We start from the raw sequence: 22,295 nt of genomic DNA, 5'->3' as shown, positions 1-22,295 counted from the left end.
GAGCTCCATTTCTCACTGTTTTTATGTTGTTATTCCCGCTCATTTTGTCCCTCCTCTCTGTCCAGGTTGAGATTAATCTGAAGCGCTACCCTACACCGTACCCAGAGGATCTGAAGAGCATGGTGAAGTCAGTGCAGAACATGGTGGGCAAGAACCAGCATCCCCTCAGCACTGGTACTAACTCCTCTGGTACCAACATGGAGTCACGAAAACAAGAACAGTATGAGACCCCCTGGCCCATGCCCCCCAAAGAGGTAACAGACCAGGTCACACTACAGACCCAGAGACCCACACATACCACCACACTCTCTCTCTTTCTCTCTCTCTCACACGCTCATATACAAAAACAAATGCAAAGATTATACATAATCCTTTTTGGCTGAATGGGATAGAAATGTGTCAATCAGTCACTCAGAGTGTTCTGTTCCAGGTGATGGAGAGAGAGATGAAAGAGAGAGAAAGAGAGTTCAACAAGACTCAGATGGCAGAGCAGGGCATAATCCACAACTCTGCCATTGACATCCCAAAGCGCAAGGACAAGGAGGATCTGACTGAGAGCTCAGAGGTACAGGAGCAATCTCTTTATCTCTTTGTGGACATGTTATTAAGAAGTTTGTAGTGCTTATTACGCTCTTGTAACACCAGGAAAACAAAACAAAACAACAGCTTGTATTGGGCACTATGAGGGAGGGAGTAATGACATGAATGTTTACACTGCAGCCTCAAGGTCCTCTCAGGCCATTATGTCAGATTTAGTTGTCCTCAGTTGCCTCTAATGTTTCAACGTGTGAGTTCAGGTAGAGGTGAGACCATTTGTATTGAGCGTGTGGAAACTGAATTTCATTGACAGAACTGAGGTCATTTCGAAAGATATAGATTAATTTAGTCTCAGCCCACTGGGCGCAGACGTCAGTTGTCAACAAATGTGAATTCAACTCGAAATCAACCAAAAATGTGACCGACCAGCTTGATTCGGTCTTATGAAGCAACATTTGAAATTGTGTTTTTTACATTGGATAAAAGTAGAGAAAATTGTATATCAGAGCCTCCCAAGTGGCGCAGCGGTCTAAGGCACTGCATCACAATGTTGCAGTGTCACTACAGCCTGGGGTTTGTGTCGTTACTGGCCGTGACCGGGAGTCCCATAGGGCGGCGCACAATTGGCCCAGCGTCGGTTAGGGGAGGGTTTGGCCGGGGGGATTTTACTTGGTTCATCGCGCTCTAGCGACTCCTTGTGGCATGCCGGGCGCCTGCAGGCTAACTTCGGTCATCAGTTGGACGGTGTTTCCTCTGACAAATTGGTGCGGCTGGCTTCCAGCTTCCTGGTTAAGCGAGCGGGTGTTAAGCGGGTGTTAAGAAGCGTGGCTTGGCGGGTCATGTTTCAGAGGACGCATGACTCGACCTTCGCCTCTCCCGAGCCTGTTGGGGAGTTGCAGCGATAAGACAAGATCGTAATCAAGAAATTGGGAGAAAAAGGGGGTAATTTTTTTAATAAAAAATGGTATATCGTACACTACAGTTGAGGAACAATGGGAAAGTAATTCTGCTTTGAAAGTTGAGAAACTTGTAACCCCACTTTTGAGAAAATGGCCCTTGAAAGTTTTGGTACACCTACTGGAGAGCTCTTCTTTGTCTACACCCATTCAGCATTGTTCACACCCTCTTAAGCCTTAGCCCCACCCATCTCCATAAGGATTCACATGTGAGGCCATGTTCTAAACAGTGAGTACGGTAGCATACAACCAAAGATTTCAAGACTAAAGGCTGGTTTATACTACGTCTATCGACATGTCTGTATACAGTTGTCGCGGTGACATCATAAACATTCTATTGTCGTCCGACATCAAACTTGTCGTTGTCATTATGAAAAATTATAAACACATGACATCAGCAGCCTGGTGGTCCAAAATAGCATAATTGGTGTATTTTAACACCAATAAACCCATCCGTTTAAAAATGAATTTAGGATATGTCAATCTAGAAAACCAGGCAACTAAAAGCAACTTTCTAAACAATGTTTCGGTTAGTTTCTAGCTTGTTAATGAAAGTAGTGCATTCTACCGGAGAATTTTAGAACTTGGACAAATTCTCGTTGGCCTAACGTTATATCCTAATTGGACTTTGGTGCAGGTCATGTTGTTCTTCACATCATGGAGTACACCACATCAGTCACTGGCTTAATCAATAAGTGCATCGATGATGTCGTCCCCACAGTGACCGTACGTACATACCCCAACCAGAAGCCATGGATTACAGGAAACATCCGCACTGAGCTAAAGGGTGGAGCTGCCGCTTTCAAGGAGCGGGACTCTAACCCGGACGCTTATAAGAAATACCGCTATGCCCTCCGACGAACCATCAAACAGGCAAAGAGTCAATACAGGACTAAGATTGAATCGTACTACACCGGCTCTGACGCTCGTCGGATGTGGCAGGGCTCGAAAACTATTACAGACTACAAAGGGAAGCACAGCTGCGAGCTGCCCAGTGACACAAGACTTCCAGACGAACTAAACCACTTCTATGCTCGCTTCGAGGCAAGCAACACTGAAGCATGCATGAGAGCACCAGCTGTTCCAGATGACTATGTGATCACGCTCTCCGTAGCCGATGTGAGTAAGACTTTTAAGCAGGTCAACATTCACAAGGCCGCAAGGCCAGACGGATTACCAGGACGTATACTCCGAGCATGTGTCTTCACTGACATTTTCAACATGTCCCTGACTGAGTCTGTAATACCAACATGTTTCAAGCAGACCACCATAGTCCCCGTGCCCAAGGACTCTAAGATAACCTGCCTAAATGACTACCGACCCGTAGCACTGACGTCTGTAGCCATGAAGTGCTTTGAAAGGCTGGTCATGGCTCACATCAACACCATTATCCCAGAAACCCTAGACCCACTCAATTTGCATACCGCCCCAACAGAGCCACAGATGATGCAATCTCTATTGCACTCCACACTGCCCTTTCCCACCTGGACAAGAGGAACACCTACGTGAGAATGCTATTCACTGACTACAGCTCAGCATTCAACACCATAGTGCCCTCAAAGCTCATCACTAAGCTAAGGATCATGGGACTAAACACCTCCCTCTGCAACTGGATCCTGGACTTCCTGACGGGCCGCCCCCAGGTGGTAAGGGTAGGTAACAACACATCTGCCACACTGATCCTCAACACGGGGGCCCCTCAGGGGTGCGTGCTCAGTCCCCTCCTGTACTCCCTGTTCACCCATGACTGCAACACCATCATTAAGTTTGCCGACGACACAACAGTGGTAGTAGGCCTGATCACAGACAACGATGAGACAGCCTATAGGGAGGAGGTCAGAGACCTGGCCGTGTGGTGCCAGGATAACAACCTCTCTCTCAACGTGACCAAGACAAAGGAGATGATTGTGGACTACAGGGAAAAAAAGAGGACTGAGCACGCCCCCATTCTCATCGACAGGGCTGTAGTGGAACAGGTTGAGAGCTTCAAGTTCCTTGGTGTCCACATTACCAACGAACTATCATGGTTCAAACACACCAAGACAGTCGTGAAGAGGGCACGACAAAGCCTATTCCCCCTCAGGAGACTGAGAAGATTTGGCATGGGTCCTCAGATCCTCAAAAGATTCTACAGCTGCACCATCGAGAGCATCCTGACTGGTTGCATCACCGCCTGGTATGGCAACTGCTTGGCCTCCGACCGCAAGGCACTACAGAGGGTAGTGCGTATGGCCCAGTACATCACTGGGGCCAAGCTTCCTGCCATCCAGGACCTCTATACCAGGCGGTGTCAAATGAAGGCCCTCAAAATTGTCAAATACTCCAGCCACCCTAGTCATAGACTGTTCTCTTTGCTACCGCACGGCAAGCGGTACCGGAGTGCCAAGTCTAGGTCCAAAAGACTCAACAGCTTCTACCCCCAAGCCATAAGACTCCTGAACAGCTAATCATGGCTACCTGGACTATTTGCACTGCCCCCCCACCCCATCTTTTTACGCTGCTGCTACTCTGTTAATTATTTATGCATAGTCACTTTAACTCTACCCACATGTACATATTACTTAAACTACCTCAACTAGCCGGTGCCCCCGCACATTGACTCTGCACCAGTACCCCCTTGTATATATATCATCCCTACTGTTATTTTATTTTACTTTTGCTCTTTTTTGTTGTTTTATTCTACTTTTTTATTAAAAATAAATGCACTGTTGGTTAAGGGCTGTAAGTAAGAATTTCACTGTCATGTCTGCACCTGTTGTATTCGGCGCATGTGGCCAATAAAATTTGATTTGATTTGATTTAATCAACTAGCTAGGTTCAATGTTAGCTAGCTAGCTAACATTAGGCTATTACTAGCAATGCAAATGGTGCTGAGATACGAATAATATTACTACACAGATCATGCACGTAACGTTAGCTAGCGAGCCAGCCATAGAGCCAGCTAACGTTAGCTAGCTAGCTTCAACTTGCAATGAAAACAACTTTCTGACAAAATTAGAAACGTACAATATCTGAAAATGTAGCTATATAGACTATCTTACCTGTATACATGGATATGTAAGGGTTGGTGTGAGGTGTGACCCAGGTGCGGTGCAGGATAGACAGTAGGCAGTAGGCAAAGATGGTGAAACAAGGATCTTTACTGGGGGTCCAAAAGCCAGGATACAAAACAACGGTCTATACACGAAAACAAATGAGGAGCACATAGGTCTCCAAAAAACAAACAATACGAAATACTAACTCTGACTGGAAAAACACAATGACACAGGGAGAACACTTCTCGAGGACATGTAACTCCTTCACGTGATCCGACACTGATACGTACTGCTTGACATCAAGGAACTAGCAGAGAAAACTGAGCAAGGGAACACAAGGAAGTGAGGGCATAAATACACAGTTGAATCAGATAGCCACAGGTGACACCAATAGGCAGATAATTAGTCCCGACTGTGAGTGAGGAGGTGCCAATGGTTGTCGGAGGATGACACCTAGTGGGTCGCTCCGGAACTGCGACCCACTCCTGTAACATGGATGAACGCTTCTCCCTCACTGTCACGGATGCCATGGTTGCCCTAAGTTTTAATATGTAATCCAGAGACAGGTGTTTTATATAACAGCCTTCTGTGTTCTCTTTTCGACTCCCTCCGCATTTGCAATCAAACGCCTGAATTTTCTCTATCTCCTTAGCTATCATACTCTGCTTCCACCGGGCATTCCACTGATTTCAAAACTCGGTCCTCCAGAAAGTGGAGAGCATTAGCAACACTTTTACAGTTCTTCATGACATCTTTCAAAAAAGCCACTTTAGAAAAAGGATTAACTACATATACTAAGCAGCTCATGTTATAGATAGAAGTGTGCTACATGGTAGACTAATCCAAACTCATCTCTCAGCATGTCCAGCCCATCCATTATCTCAGCCCATCATGGCTAGCGGGAAGGTTCCTGTCTTTTTCCGTGGCTAAACCAACTAGGCTCGTTATTTAACATTTTGATAAAAAAAAAATTTTTTTACATTCAATACCTCTCCTGTGAAGGCCTAGTTTCCTGAAATGAGTCACAAATGTCACTCTGTCATTGGCTTTAGGTACAAATGTCAGTGAAAAAAAGAATAAATTCCCATACGTTGATTTACTTTTTGATTCAACATCATCACATTGCATTTTTTGGTTGAAATGACGTGGAAACAACGTTGATTCAACCAGTTTTTGCCCAGTGGGAGGTTTCAGTGTTTTTGACTCACGGCCAGGTGTGACAGAGTTTGAGAGGACGATGTATTAAATCCAGGGCCATGGAACTGTGGCTCAGCAGCTTTTTAGAGGTGATGTGAATAAAACCTGCAGAGATCATAGGATCCTTTCATCTTGAAGCCTCAAAGCCCCCATGATGGCCTCAACTGGGTCTTTGTTAAATCGTTAGCTCTCTCTCTGAATACGCAGAGGAGTCAGTGTCAGAGGAGTCCTTGTCAGAGGAGTCAGTGTCTGCTGAGGTGCTGTTTTCAGTGTTTTTTTTTTATACATTGTGCAAAAAGGTGCATTATCTTGGCAAGCATAATATCATATTGTGGCTAAAATGGAAGTTAACTCGGCCATAACTCAAATGTTAAGTATTAGTGCATTTGCAAGTCCCCAGGGGGTGACCTGGTGCTGAAGTTTTGGCTGTGATAAGTCTTGAAAAATACTGCACAACGAACAGCAGAGGCTGTTGAACAAACAGAGCAAAGATCAGTGTTAAATGTCAATTGTATTCAGAGGATAGATCTGAATAGGTGATCTCTAAACGCCTGTTCCCAGAGTTCCCAAAGTGGCCAGCATCTGGAGATGAATAAAACAGGTCATACAATATGTAGTGTATCTTGTATCTTCTTACTGGCATTTCTTTTTAAGCTCAGGCTATCGTTATTGATGGTGTTAAGTCCGAATTTCTTGAATTACATAAAGGTGTTCCGCAGAGGTCGATACTATGACCTGTTCTTTTCACTATTTATATAAATGCTATTGGTCAATCTGTTTTTGTTTTTTTATTTTAATCTATATGCGGATTATACTATTATGTATGCAATTGCCCCGACTGCTGACCTGGCTGTGACAAGGCTACAGTCAGATTTTGCACTTGTGCAGGAAGCCCTTACTTATTTAAAACTCATACTTAATACGGGCAAATCTAAATACATGTTGTTTTCAAGTTTTCGTAAGATTGTCTCAGATGGATTACATCTTTACTCATCGGATGGTTCTATAATCGAACGAGTCCTTGCATACAAATACCTTGGTATTTGGATTAACAATGATATATCGTTTAAAAAACAAACGACTGAGCTTGTTAAGAAGCTTTTTTTTACAGAAACAGATCTGGTCTCTCTCTAGTCAGCAGGAAGCAGATTGTGCAGTCAACCTTTCTACCTGTTGGTGATTATGGTGATACTATTTATCAAAGTGCAGCTGCCTCTACTCTTAAACCCCTGGATGCCGTTTTTCATAGCGGCCTTTGTTTTATCACAGGAGACAGTTATATTAGTCATCACTGTATTCTTTAATAAAAGGTTTTGAAGTCACGTAGATCACATCATTACACTCTTTTTGTTTACAAAGCCCTGCTCCACAAACTTCCGACTTACCTAACATCACTGTTAAGATTTTAAATGACAAGTTATGAAACCTGGTTTGGTTAACTCTGGAAACTCCTTTGGTGTCTAGAAAGTTAGGTCAGTCAGCCTTTTTAATTTCCTTGCACCTTATGTGTGGAATGATCTACAGTACACTATTGGTGCCTCTATGGCATTTCAGACCTTTTTACTGAATAATGTGTCTGTTTTTTATGATTGTGTTTTGCTTTTTGTCTATTAGTGTGTATAATAACGTGTATTTTATTGTGCATATGGGGTCATCTTGAAAAGAGACCTTGGTCTCAGCATTGACTCCATGTCAAAATAAAGGTGAAATAAAATTCAAATAAATATATGAGCCCAGGGTTTGGGACAATTACATCACGGGTGTAAATGCACTTATGCTGGTTGTTAGTCCTTTTAACATAGCATAGATTTAAGTTAAGATGATATGTAGATTTTTGTAAATGTATTTTTTACCTGTAAGATGAAATAACATCTAGAATCCCTTTTCCAGTGGAAGTAGGTTCCAAGGTGTCAGCTAGAAACGGCTTATTTTCATTATAGCTGGAAGGTCCTCCTATGCTTGGCAAACTCTGCTATATCTCTACCTCTCTGTGAAGTGCTTTGACAGAGCAGCAATGTCCTGTGCACTTGTGTCCATTACTGCTTTGGATTGCCTCATGCTGTCTCCCCCCGCAAAGCTCCAGGAAAAGAGACCCTTGGGTGCCATGGTGATGCAACAAGAACTGGTGCACTGGGTGGGGGATGGAGGGGTGGGGGTGCTGATGCCATAACCCATGCTTCTTTACCTCACACATACTTTTTTTTGTAGAACCGTGAGAACTTCCTCTCCATTTTTTATTTGTTTGTATGTGTGTGTGTTTGTTTGTTTGTTTGCTTAGATTTCTTTACATCGCGTCGTTCCCAAGCTGCCACAGCCAGAGAATACGTCATCGGCCGTTACAGCTTCTTCCTGTTTCTGCCTCATAGTAAGTGGCTGTGAGATCAGACATTAGACAGTCTGCTCAACCACGGCTCCGCTGGCGTGACTTCACATTGCCTCTTTGCACCCTGACAAAGTCTGGAAGGATGAAAGAAAGCTAACGGCCACACTCTCTATTGCAAAGATGAATGAACAATGAAACTGTTGATATGTAATGTATATAATGTACAGTACTACAGCTGGCCTTGAATTGTTTCATGCAAAGTCTGTGCATCATGACAGGTAAGACTCAGCTTATACAGTATACTGTAGTATAGCTTATATAGATGTTTGTTTTGTGTGCAAATGGGCAGTAGACTGCCAGTGCCAAGGCTAACTCCAGCACTTATTGGCATCACACACTACAGTCTCTTCACAGCTGTTTGTTTGGAGTTAATCAAGAATTCCTCTGAGACGTGGCCAAAGCATCAAGCCTGCCTTATCAATTACCAGAGGTGTGGACTCGAGTCATGTGACTTGGACTCGAGTCAGACTCGAGTCATGAATTTGATGACTTCAGACTCGACTCGACAAAATGTACAAAGACTTGCAACTCGACTTGGACTTTAACATCAATGACTCGTGACTTGACTTGGACTTGCGCCTTATGACTCGAGAAGACTTGCTACGAGGACTTGTAATGACTTGCAAAGGCTTGCTAAGAGGACTTGAAATGACTCGAAACTAAAATGTAGGACTTTGGACTCGACTTGAGACTTGATGGCTTTGACTTTTGACTCGACTTGGGACTTGCCTCATCTTTGACTCGACTTGACTCGGGACTCGAGGGCAAAGACTTGAGACTTACTTGTGACTTGCATAACAATGACTTTGTCCCACCTCTGTCAATTACTCACAGGAACAGAGAAGGTGCTGGTCAAATATGGAAACATAGCCTTGGGAGTGATTTAAGGTGGCATTTTTACCCAAAGCAGAAAACGGTGCAGCTGTCACAATATACTGAATCACTTTGAATACATGGAACGGAGGTATACATATCAAATTGAGCTTTGAATGCAACAGTTACACGACAGCATCGTTGCGTGTCATGGACAGTGCCTTGCAAAAGTATTCATCCCCCTTGGCGTTTTTCCTATTTTGTTGCATTACAACCTGTAATTTAAATTGATTTTTATTTGGATTTCATGTAATGGACATATACAAAATAGTCCAAATTGTTGAAGTGAAATGAAAAAAATAACTAACGGAAAAGTGGTGCGTGCATATGTATTCACCCCATTTGCTATGAAGCCCACAAATAATATCTGGTGCAACCAATTACCTGCAGAAGTCACATAATTAGTTAAATAAAGTCCACCTGTGTGCAATCTAAGTGTCACATGATCTGTCATATGATCTCAGTATACAGTTGAAGTCGGAAGTTTACATACACTTAGGTTGGAGTCATTAAAACTTGTTTTTTAACCACTCCACAAATTACTTGTTAACAAACTATAGTTTTGACAAGTCGGTTAGGACATCTACTTTGTGCATGACACAAGTAATTTTTCAACAATTGTTTACTGACAGATTATTTAACTTATAATTCACTGTATCACAATTCCAGTGGGTCAGAAGTTTACATACACTAACTTGACTGTGCCTTTAAACAGCTTGGAAAATTCCAGAAAATTATGTCATGGCTTTAGAAGCTTCTGATAGGCTAATTGACATAATTTGAGTCAATTGGAGTTGTACCTGTGGATGTATTTCAAGGCCTACCTTCAAACTCAGTGCCCCTTTGCTTGACATCATGGGAAAATCAAAGGAAATCAGCCAAGACCTCAGAAAGAAAATTGTAGACCTCCACAAGTCTGGTTCATCGTTGGGAGCAATTTACAAACGCCTGAAGGTACCACGTTCATCTGTACAAACAATAGTACGCAAGTATAAACACCATGGGACCACGCAGCCGTCATGCTGCTCAGGAAGGAGATGCGTTCTGGATCCTAGAGATGAACGTACTTTGGTGCGAAAAGTGCAAATCAATCTCAGAACAACAGCAAAGGACCTTGTGAAGATGCTGGAGGATACAGGTACAAAAGTATCTATATCCACAGTAAAACAAGTCCTATATCGACATAACCTGAAAGGCCGCTCAGCAAGGAAGAAGCCACTGCTCCAAAACCGCCATAAAAAAGCCAGACTACGGTTTGCAACTGCACATGGGGACAAAAATCGTACTTTTTTGAGAAATGTTCTCTGGTCTGATGAAACAAAAATAGAACTGTTGGGCCATAATGACCATCGTTATGTTTGGAGGAAAAAGGGGGTTACTTGCAAGCCAAAGAACACCATCCCAACCGTGAAGGACGGGGGTGGTAGCATCATGTTGTGGGGGTGCTTTGCTGCAGGAGGGACTGGTGCACTTCACAAAATAGATGGCATCATGAGGAAGGACATTTATGTGGATATATTGAAGCAACATCTCAAGACATCAGTCAGGAAGTTAAAGCTTGGTCGCAAATGGGTCTTCCAAATGGACAATGACCCCAAGCATACTTCCAAAGTTGTGGCAAAATGGCTTAAGGACAACAAAGTCAAGGAATTGGAGTGGCCATCACAAAGCCCTGACCTCACCCTATAGAACATTTGTGGGCAGAACTGAAAAAGCGTGTGCGAGCAAGGAGGCCTACAAACCTGACTCAGTTACACCAGCTCTGTCAGGAGGAATGGGCCAACATTCACCCAACTTATTGTGGGAAGCTTGTGGAAGGCTACCCGAAACGTTTGACTCAAGTTAAACAATTTAAAGGCAATGCTACCAAATACTAATTGAGTGTATGTAAACTTCTGACCCACTGGGAATGTGATGAAAGAAATAAAATCTGAAATAAATCATTCTCTCTACTATTATTCTGACATTTCACATTCTTAAAATAAAGTGGTGATCCTAACTGACCTAAGACAGGGAATTTTTACTAGGATTAAATGTCAGGAATTGTGAAAAACTGAGTTTAAATGTATTTGACTAAGGTGTATGTAAACTTCCGACTTCAACTGTATATACACCTGTTCTGAAAGGCCCCAGAGTCTGCAACACCACTAAGCAAGGGGCACCACCAAGCAAGTGGCACCATGAAGACCAAGGAGCTCTCCAAACAGGTCAGGGACAAAGTTGTGGAGAAGTACAGATCAGGGTTTGGTTATAAAAAAATATCCAAAACTTTTAACATCCAACGGAGCACCATTAAATCCATTATTAAAAAATGGAAAGAATATGGCACCACAACAAACCTGCCAAGAGAGGGCCGCCCACCAAAACTCACGGACCAGGCAAGGAGGGCATTAATCAGAGAGTCAACAAAGAGACCAAAGATAACCCTGAAGGAGCTGCAAAGTTCCACAGCGGAGATTGGAGTATCTGTCCATAGGACCACTTTAAGCCGTACACTCCACAGAGCTGGGCTTTACAGAAGAGTGGCCACAAAAAAGCGATTGCTTAAAGAAAAAAATAAGCAAACACGTTTGGTGTTCGCCAAAAGGCATGTGGGAGACTCCCAGAACATATGGAAGAAGATACTCTGGTCAGATGAGACTAAAATTGAGCTTTTTGGCCATCAAGTAAAACGCTATGTCTGGCGCAAACCCAACACCTCTCATCACCCCGAGAACACCATCCCCACAGTGAAGCATGGTGGTGGCAGCATCATGCTGTGGGGATGTTTTTCATCGGCTGGGACTGGGAAACTGGTCAGAATTGAAGGAATGATGGATGGCGCTAAATACAGGGAAATTTTTGAGGGAAACCTGTTTCAGTCTTCCAGAGATTTGAGACTGGGACGGAGGTTCACCTTCCAGCAGGACAATGACCCTAAGCATACTGCTAAAGCAACACTCGAGTGGTTTAAGGGGAAACATTTAAATGTCTTGGAATGGCCTAGTCAAAGCCCAGACCTCAATCCAATTGAGAATCTGTGGTATGGCTTAAAGATTGCTGTACACCAGCGGAACCCATCTAACTTGAAGGAGCTGGAGCAGTTTTGCCTTGAAGAATGGGCATAAATCCCAGTGGCTAGATATGCCAAGCTTATAGAGACATACCCCAAGAGACCTGCAGCTCTAATTGCTGCAAAAGGTGGCTCTACAAAGTATTGACTCTGGGGGGGTGAATAGTTGTGCACGCTCATGTTTTCTGTTTTTTTGTCTTATTTCTTGTTTGTTTCACAAAAAAAATTATTTTGCATCTTCAAAGGGTAGGCATGTTGTGTAAATCAAATGATACGAACCCCCCCCCCAAAAATCAATTTTAATTCCAGGTTGTAAGGCAACAAAATAGGAAAAATGCCAAGGGGGGTGAATACTTTCGCAAGCCACTGTAACTTCTGCACTGAACATGCTAAACCCTCATAGTAGCCCCATCATGGATATGATTGTATTTCTCATGAAATTATAGGTTTTAAAACATATACCGCATGAGTATTGGAAATTGTTGCAGCCTCTTTTCAGACTAGCACCACTTATTTGCATTGTAAAAATGGAAACTGGCTAGGAAAACATGAGGGAGGACAGAGGAGACAGGAAATGGAGTGAGATACAGATATGTCAGTGAGACTGCTGTGTGTTCTTGGGATGTGGTTCCTGGGGATCGCCAGGCAACCTGGGCTGGTAATAGCAGGAAGTCACAGATAGGACATGCTCCAGTGGACCCCACATCACTGAGAAATAGAGAAAATATATCAGTTACTGTAGACACTATGAGTGCAGTATATATAAGCAGTACAATAATGAACAGTTATGTATTATATTTGTGTCCTTTAGTTAGCTCCTGCCTCAGGAACCTCACCAAGATTGTGGAGTTAAGTTGGTGAAGCTGTTAAATAAGTTTTGTATGTATATGTGTTTTGTGTTTCTGTCTTTTGTTCAGAAATAACGATGGTGTAATAACACATTATTTTTTCTCAGGATTCTATGGGCGGCTCTCCGAATGACATCCGTATCTCTGATATGAGGCCCACCCTGGTGGAACCGCCCATGTACAAACCAAAAGTTGTATTACTAGGGAAAGACAAGAAAGGTAGGCCCTAAACTTTTGTCGCTGGTATTCTAATTCAGTACAAACACGACCAATACAATTTAAGGATATGCAATCACTGTTCTCTGATCCCCTATCAGAACACTATAAATGTGCCTATTAGTGATGTTAGAGCAGTTATGGTCAACTTTGACAGTTGATGAAGAGCTGTTACAGTATGCTTCAATTATAATAACTACACTATACAGTATATACAGTACCAGTCAAAAGTTTGGACACACCTACTCATTCAAGGGTTTCTCTTTATTTTTTACTATTGTTTACATTGTAGAATAATAGTGAAGACATCAAAACTATGAAATAACACTTATGGAATAATGTAGTAATCAAAAAAGTGTTAATAAAATCAAAATATATTTTATATTTGAGATTCTTCAAATAGCCACGCTTTGCCTTGATGACATCTTTGCAAGCTCTTGGCATTCTCTCCACCAGCTTCACCTGGAATGCTTTTCCAACAGTCTTGAAGGAGTTCCCACATATGCTGAGCACTTGTTGGCTGCTTTTCCTTCACTCTGCCGTCCGACTCATCCCAAACCATCTCAATTGTGTTGAGGTCGGGGGATTGTGGGGGCCAGGTCATCTGATGCAGCACTCCATCACTCTCCTTCTTGGTCAAATAGCCCTTACACAGCCTGGAGGTGTGTTTGGTCATTGTCCTGTTGAAAAACAAATGATAGTCCCACTAAGCCCAAACCAGATGGGATGGCGTATCGCTGCAGAATGCTGTGGTAGACATGCTGGTTAAGTGTGACTTGAATTCTAAATAAATCACAGACAGTGTCACCAGCAAAGCACCCCCTTACAATAACACCTCCTCCTCCATGCTTTATGGTGGGAACTACACATGCGGAGATCGTCCATTCACCCACACCGCGTCTCAAAAAGACACGGCGGTTGGAACTAAAAATCTTAAATTTGGACTCCAGACCAAAGGACACATTTCCACCGGTCTAATGTCCATTGCTCGTGTTTCTTGGCCCAAGCAGGTCTCTTCTTCTTATTGGTGTCCTGTAGTAGTGATTTATTTGCAGCAATTTGACCATGAAGGCCTGATTCACACAGTCCCCTCTGAACAGTTGATGTTGAGATGTGTCTGTTACTTGAACTCTGTGAAGCATTTATTTGGGCTGCAATTTCTGAGGCTGGTAACTCTAATAAACTTATCCTCTGCAGCAGATGTAACTCTGGGTCTTCCATTCCTGTGGCGGTCCTCATGAGAACCAGTTTCATCATAGCGCTCGATGGTTTTTGCGGCTGCACTTGAGGAAACTTTCAAAGTTCTTGAAATGTTCCGTATTGACTGACCTTCATGTCCTAAAGTAATGATGGACTGTCGTTTCTCTTTGCTTATTTGAGCTGTTCTTGTCATAATATGGACTTGGTCTTTTACCAAATAGCGCTATCTTCTGTATACCCCCCCTACCTTGTCACAACACAACTGATTGGCTCAAATGGATTAAGAAGGAAATACATTCCACAAATTAACTTTGCATTCCAGGTGACTACCTCATGAAGCTGGTTGAGAGAATGCCAAGAGTGTGCAAAGCTGTCATGAAGGCCAAGGGTGGCTATTTGAATAATTTGTTTAACACTTTTTTGTTTACTACATGATTCCATATGTGTTATTTCATAGTTTTGATGTCTTCACTATTATTCTACAATGTAAAAAAAAAAGTAAAATAAAGAAAAACCCTTGAATGAGTAGATGAGTCCAAACTTTTGACTAGTAGTGTATGTCTTAAAGCCAGTATGTATATCCTGAGGCCATACTTTCAAACTGTATTTTCTATCTCACACTGATAAACCAGAGTAAGCTGATTGACTAGTTGTTACAGGCTATTTGTGCTGATATCTCAATCAGTGGGAGGCTGACCCTCTATCAGTAAAAATACCTACTCTCTGCTCTAATCCTGTTCTGACATGAAAAAGCCTCAAGCTTTCTAAGCTCTCCAGTGAAAAATCCTATGTTTGCTATTGTTATTTCTAAATGCATGTGTGTTTCCTCCTGTGAGATTACAAAACATAGTCCTGCAATGCACAATTATTATATAATATCCTTGGGGAGTGTTGTATCCTAATGAGGTATGGTATAAAGCATATTAATTGCAATTTATTACATAATGTCTCGCTTTTGGATTGAGGAGAAAAGGCATCCAATTCTCTCCAGTAGCTTTTGCCCCCCAGCTTTAACCCACATTTTAAGTGGAAACATGAGCAGTGACCTTTTGAAAATGAGATGTTCCCTTAAGCCCCTATTCAGATTAATTTCACAGGTAGCTATCATCAGAGACATACCAATGCTTTTCTCTCCCACTCCCCTGTCAGAATCTATAGATGAGTCAGACCCAGATAAGATGCATTGCCTGAACAACAGTGGCTCGTCAGCCACCTACTCAGACTACTCTCCGTCCCAGGGTTCTTCTGGCTCCTCCAACCCCCCGGGGAATGTGGCCACCCTGCAGGCTGCTGGGAAGGATGGAGGAGTGCCTCAACAACACTGGACCAACAGGTGGGTAGTGGCTCACTGACTCTCAATATACAGTCCCACACTGAACCAGAGACTAGACACTCGCCTGATAACAAACTTACGGTGACCTAGGATCGGAATCGGTCCGCCATCAGCAAAATCAGAGGCTCAGTGGTCTCACAGCCACCTGTGGTCTGATAAGTGCTTGCTAGCTGGGTCATTTCCAGTACTGTTCTGTACTGTGTCAATATGTCGTCCAGCAGGCATCGATTCCACCTGTTGGTTTCCTGAGACAGAGGGGTGTTGTGTAGGGCACCTGGGTGAACAGGAGGTGGAACTCCAGCTGTCAAGCAGCTGTGTGAGGGAAGAGAGTGGTGCACCAAGTCTCTTTTACATCTCTCATTAACATACATCTCCATAAGACTGACAGAGCGTAGCACATCTCTCTCGCTGTCTCTTTCCTCTCTTTCGCTTTCCCTGTCTGTCTGTCTGTCTGTCTGTCTGTCTGTCTGTCTGTCTGTCTGTCTGTCTGTCTGTCTGTCTGTCTGTCTGTCTGTCTGTCTGTCTGTCTGTCTGTCTGTCTGTCTGTCAGCCCAGCCAAGGTCAGAGGGACAGTTCCTCTCCACTCTCTTCTTCATTGAAATGCAGCTGAAACACTACCATTGGGGCTCTTGAAACTGTTTTAGTCAGTCCGTGCCAGAACTTCCGAGAGCATTGTTATTTTTTCCAACTGAATCCTGGCTGAAATTCTACAGATGGAGGTCTCACTGAAAAATACTTCTATTTTTTTTATCTGTGGATACAATTATAGTTGACTTCTACTGATACTTTCAGACCTCTATGGAAAACAGTCCAGCTCAAATCTGTGCATATTTCCCTTTTATGATATATTGGTAAAAAAGCAATTGGATTCCCTTTGAAATGCCAGCAGTATAGCTTCAGGCAAACATGACTTTAAAATACACAGTACCTTTCTATTTTAATGCAGCCTTTGATTTGACCTATCAAAACTCCAAGTCAAGTTGGAGGTCCATTATGAATGTTACCCTCTATTCTATGTAGTAAATATACCTTGATGAAATGATATGTTATGATACCTGTGCCCACTCTCTTTCTGCAGGCTGGCCCAGCAGTTCCCCAAGCCCATTGAGACCAAGCCCTTACTGAGAGACCCCAGAGAGACCCCTCCCTCCAGCACACTGCAGCAGCGCAGCGAGCGACGCCCCCTCAGCGACACCTTTGACCAGTGGAACGACACCTCCCACTACGACAATACAGGCTTCGTGTCTGAAGAGGCTCCTCTGGAGACCCCCAGTGGTAGCAGCAGTGGTAACCCCATGCTGGGCTCAAAGTCCTGCAGCGCCTCCACCTCCCACGGGGGCCGCCGGCCCCTCATGAGGCAGGAGCGCATCGTGGGCATCCCCCTGGAGTTGCAGGATGCCCCTCACCAACACCAACACCCCTCCCACCAATTCCATAATGTCCGCAACACGCCCGAAGCTGAAATGCCTCAGCCTCCCACCCCCAACCCGTGGCAGAACTGGACGAGGACGCCCAGCCCCTTCGAGGACCGCACAGCTTTCCCCTCCAAACTGAGCTCCCCATGCAACAGCCCCAATCCTGACCGCAAGGACTTTGAGCAGGAGCTGCCGGGCACGTTCCCCTCCACAGGGACGTGGGGTTACTTAGACTCCAGAAACTCAGGGCAGGGGCAGGGGCGCAGCAGCCAGCAGGCCAACATGTCCAACATGTACCAACATGTCGAATCCAAGCCCACTAGACCAAGCTCTGGGGCCATGGTGATGAGCAAGAGCTCTGAGCGCCTCTTTCCCATGATGAAGGAGGTGAAGGCTAAGTTCAAGAAGTCCCAGAGTATTGATGAGATAGACATGGGCTCCTACAAGGTGTACAGCATTCCCGTGGACACCTACAGCTCCAGCATAGAGAACCAGGGGAGTGTTGACCGTGCAGACATGCCAGCCCCCATGGAGCAGAGCATGTCCCGGAGCAAGTCTGCCCCCATGCTGGACGATGATGATGCCTACGGAACTAATAGCCAGCAGCAGAAGCCTGCCATCCCCAAGAAGGTCTACCACTTCGACCAGAGCTTCAACCCTCAGGGGGCTATGGATATGAGGAATCAGCAGCAGGAGAGGAGGGCCCCTCCGCCCTTCCCGAACACCCCTGAGTATGTCAACCATCCGGGGAAGACCCTGCCCAAGGAGCTGGTGAGCCCCAGGGGTTACCGGGGTTACCCTCCCATGGACCAGATGTTCTCCTACTCTCAGCCCTCAGTCAACGAGGAGAACCAGCCACCCCAGCAGCAGCAACCCTTCCCCATTCCCAGTCAGCGCTCCCGGCCTGGGTTCCTGAGGCGGGCCGACTCCCTGGTCAGCTCCACAGAGCTGGCCCTGTTCCGCAGGGTTCAGGAGGCCCAGGAGATGCAGCAGAAGTCGGACCACTATGGCCGGCAGCACTTCAAAGGCATGCTGGAGCACCAGAACAGTCTGGCCAGCATGGCCCAGCAGGACCAACAGTACAACAAGAGGAATGGCAGGTACGAGGAAGACTACTCCTCCTACCAGGAGCCCAAGAAGCCCATCATGGGCTACCCCACTAAGAGCCTGACACAGCGGCGGCCTCTGTCGGCCAGGAGTTACAGCACGGAGACGTTCGGGGCGTCCCAGGCCAGGCCTGTGTCTGCCAGACCCACCATGGCTGCCCTGTTGGAGAAGATGCCCCCAGATTATAATCTGAGCACTTGCACTGAGAATATAAAGAGCCCTGATGAGATGAAAATGCGCACCATGCAGCTGCAGCATAAGCCTGACGATATGTCCTCTAACATGCCAGTAGACTGGAGGCAACAGCTGCTTAGACATATAGAGGCCAAACGAATAGACCGGGTAAGTCCGACAACTTCTTATTCACCTTGGGAATAAACCGTTTATTACACGATTGCACACCATCTACATGTGAGCTTCTGTTGTCTTGACCCACACGCCACATGACTGCATGACCGTCAGTATTGACTGCTTAGTTATGTTCTCCAGTTATGGCACCAGTCTCACTTGGAGTTTCACTGTATGTATAAGTTGCACAAACCATGTTTGGTACGTTTTCCTCTCAACGTTCTCTTTCTCCTCTCTTTTATTTTCTTTCTACTATTACTATTAGTATGATATCATACTTTAACAAGACAAGTATATCTGTCTGTACTACTACAATTTGGGTCAGTTTTCCTAAAGCAGGGTCCCCCAACTGGCGGCCCGCGGGGGATTTTATTTGCCCCCACAAGTTTTCTGAGCAAAAACCGAACAAAGCAAAAAACATTGTTAAAATTGTTTTATTGTTGGACATAAAATACTGTAAAAACACCAGCAAATCAGCTCCAAGTGATTTTAATTTAGGAAATCTTTTCCAAAATATTCCCACACATAATAGAGAGATATACACTGAGTATACCAAACATTAGGAACACCTTCCTAAAAATTAGTTGCATCCCCCCGCCCCCCCTTTTGCCCTCAGAACAGTCTCAATTCGTCTGGGCATGGACTCTACAAGGTGTCGAAAGCGTTCCACAGGGATACTGGCCCATGTTGACTCCAATGCTTCCCACAGTTGTGTCAAGTTGGCTGAATGTCCTTTGGGTGGTGGACCATTCTTGATACACACAGGAAACTGTTGAGCGTAAAAAACCCAGCAGCGTTGCAGTTCTTGACACAAACCGGTGCGCTTGGCACCTACTACCATACCTTGTTCAAAGGCACTTAAATATTTTGTCTTGCCCATTCACCATACACAATCCATGTCTCAATTGTCTCAAGGCATAAAAATCCCTCTTTTACTTGTCTCCTGCCCTTCATCTACACTGATTGAAGTGGATTTAACAAGTGACATCAATAAGGGATCATGGCTTTCACCTGGATTCACCTGGTCAGTCTATGTCATGGAAAGAGCAGGTGTTCTTCATGTTTGTACACTCAGTGTATGTGACCGTATACACATGTAAGCAAGGTTTGAAATTAATATGTTTTAGTCAAATATTTTATCTGTTTGGGCTTCTTGCGGTCAATTCGCAGTCTGCTAATTATTTGTACTTATGTTCTGGCGCCCTGACCATCTACTCAAGAAAAAAATCTAGTTGATGATTTCTGCCCTAAAGGGTCTATCAGAGTCCAAAACGTGTACGTGTACGCACAGCAGTGTTCTAGAATATCGGAACGATGGCTTTCATACTTTCAAATCCTCATTCAAATGGAGGATGCGTTTGTGGAGCAGCGTTGGTTGGGAATTCTGGGCAGGTGCGCGTTTGGGCTGTGTATCCCCCGCGGACGGTGGTCTCAGAGCCAAGTAGCTGTGTCGCGATCGGACGCCGAACTATCTGCATCTGTGGACTCTGAATTACGCTTAACACTGATTAAACCTAGTTCTGAATTAGAAAACACTCCAGGACTAGGCTTAATCTGGGTCCGGGAAACCGGCCCTTGATAATATAGGCAAGTACTTCAGTGCTATACATCTCTTAAAGAAAAGTACATACTGTTGCTTTTATGATATACGTAGTCATACTGTATCCATGAGTGTGTTTTAATGTGTTTGTGCTGGTAGCCTACTGTAGTAACTCTGTACTGTTGTTGTTCTGTTTGTCAAGCTCACTTTATCTGTTGCAGCTACGCAATGTGTCTTGGTGCAATCCCGTTAACCCAGTGGCTCACCCATTTACTCATGTCACGTGATTGTTTCCCTCCAATCAGAGCGCTGTCCTTAAGCACAACACAGTAAACTTCGGCATGCTGTGCTCTGGAGGCTATGCTGCACCGCATGCAAGCAGAAGCATGACAATAAACTTTTACAATAACATGAATAAGCATGAAAACCAAACAACACAGTGGCTACCTCTACCCAATGTGAGTATGAACCAGAAAACACAGAAACAGTCTCAGTGCAGTTGAACCCTTTCACATTCATTTCATACAGTGTACTGCATTTCTATTATTTTGTAAGGATAAAAGCTTAAAAACAACATTTATCATAAGCAGAACAATATTACCCATAGCTGCATTTTCCTTACAATGGAGAATGTTTATTTTTATTTGTATCACTTGCCTTAAATATTGAAATGCTATGCCTGTATATCTTTGTTTTATTATAGTCCACTTTATATTCCAATTATTTTACATTCTAATCTTGAGGGATGAAACTTGAGCCCAGAAATAATACCAGCATTAAGAAAACGAGTCTAGACCCGAGACTCATGTATCACGGTATCAGTATAAAATGCATACAGTGAAGCCGAGTATTATACAATTTCTTAGCCAAATGACACCAGCGGTGTCGGTGTGAAACAAGCCTTAAGATGACTGACATGGCAATCCCTCACATTTCAACTTCAAGCCAAGCGCTGTCTTTTATCTGTTGTCTGAAATATTAAAGTGTCTGCAGTGTGTTGCATGTGTGCAATCAATGTGTCAGCTCCGGTGTCTGCTCTGTGCTATTATTACTGTGTAAAGCTATTAATGTACCCTGTGTCACTCAGTAGCCTCAATGCAATGGAGCCTAGTTTATAGGCACTATGCATTTAAGGACACAGACAAGCACATTGTAATGAAAAGCAGATATTGTATCAGAGTTTCTCGCTTGCTTATCTTTCTTGTATAGGTATTTTAGTGCCTATAAGCCAACCTATCATTTTTAGCCTGTCCCAATCTCTCTTAACCTGTCAGTCACAGTCTATTCTTATCAAATAAGTATTGTAAGTGGACGAAATGACAGGAGGTAAACAACCCAACTGATATATTCATACTTATAGGACTTTAAGCTTACCATTATAAAGAAGCTAAGGTCATGATATTGATCCAAGGATACCCGCTGGTTTACTATCTGCAATACTCCGCCGATAGTATTATTATTATCAGTGACTATAACCTTATAATCAATAGAGCAAATTAATTTACCTTTATCTCTGCTAAAACTGTAGTCACGTTAGCAGCAAATACAGGTTACCACCATAGCGGTGATGATACTCTAAATTGTGTTCCTTTACCCTGTTCTCTCTCCAGACCCCCTCTCAACAGAGCAATATATTAGACAACGGCCAGGAGGTGGTCTCTCCCACTACTCAGTGGGCCCCCTACTCACTGGGCAGGAGAGACGTGCCCCCAGAAAACATCATGAAAAAGGTTGGTGCTTTACACAGGCAAAGGACTGGGTGGGAGGCCTGTTTGGAGTGTTGTAATGCCATTGTTAGTTTTAGCCTGAACTATACTGATGACATAGTGCTCATTATCACCCAGCTTGCTGAATGAAACACTGGGCTTGTAGCTCATTCATATATTGAACAAAAATATAAACGCAACATGCAACAATTTCAAAGATTTGACTGAGTTACAGTTCATATAAGGAAATCAGTCAATTGAAATAAATTCATTAGGCCCTAATCTATGGGTTTCACATGACTGGGCAGGGGTGCAGCCATGGGTGGGACTGGGAGGGCATAGGTCCATGTACTTGGCAGCCAAACCCACCCACTGGGGAGCCAGGCCCAGACAATCAGAATGAGTTTTTCCCCACAAAAGGGCTTTATTACAGACAGAAATACTCCTCTTTCGCAACAGCTCTGGTGGACATTCCTGCAGTCAGCATGCCAATTGCATGTTCCCTCAAAACTTGAGACATCTGTGGCATTGTGTTATGTGACAAAACGG

General features: G+C 44.0%; 1 protein-coding gene across 4 annotated transcripts in view; it reads left to right on the top strand.

Moving 5' to 3' along the window:
* The window catches only part of LOC121540258 (leucine-rich repeat-containing protein 7-like), a 147,204-nt gene that overhangs the window by 108,705 nt on the left and 16,204 nt on the right, over positions 1-22,295 (top strand). For 3 of the 4 annotated variants that reach the window (XM_041848994.2, XM_041848992.2, XM_045207788.1), the window contains 7 exons: positions 66-254; positions 431-565; positions 8,004-8,090; positions 12,989-13,100; positions 15,447-15,630; positions 16,709-18,494; positions 21,651-21,770. In XM_041848994.2, coding sequence (XP_041704928.2) covers positions 66-254; positions 431-565; positions 8,004-8,090; positions 12,989-13,100; positions 15,447-15,630; positions 16,709-18,494; positions 21,651-21,770 — 2,613 coding nt within the window. Of the gene's footprint in view, positions 1-65; positions 255-430; positions 566-8,003; positions 8,091-12,988; positions 13,101-15,446; positions 15,631-16,708; positions 18,495-20,345; positions 20,499-21,650; positions 21,771-22,295 lie in introns of all 4 variants that reach the window. The other variant, XM_041848989.2, reaches the window with a different exon arrangement.

The sequence above is a fragment of the Coregonus clupeaformis genome, chromosome 26 (assembly GCF_020615455.1).
Source record: "Coregonus clupeaformis isolate EN_2021a chromosome 26, ASM2061545v1, whole genome shotgun sequence".
In the NCBI taxonomy this organism is placed as follows: Eukaryota; Metazoa; Chordata; class Actinopteri; order Salmoniformes; family Salmonidae; genus Coregonus; species Coregonus clupeaformis.
This window is presented reverse-complemented; position numbering and strand designations above follow the sequence as displayed.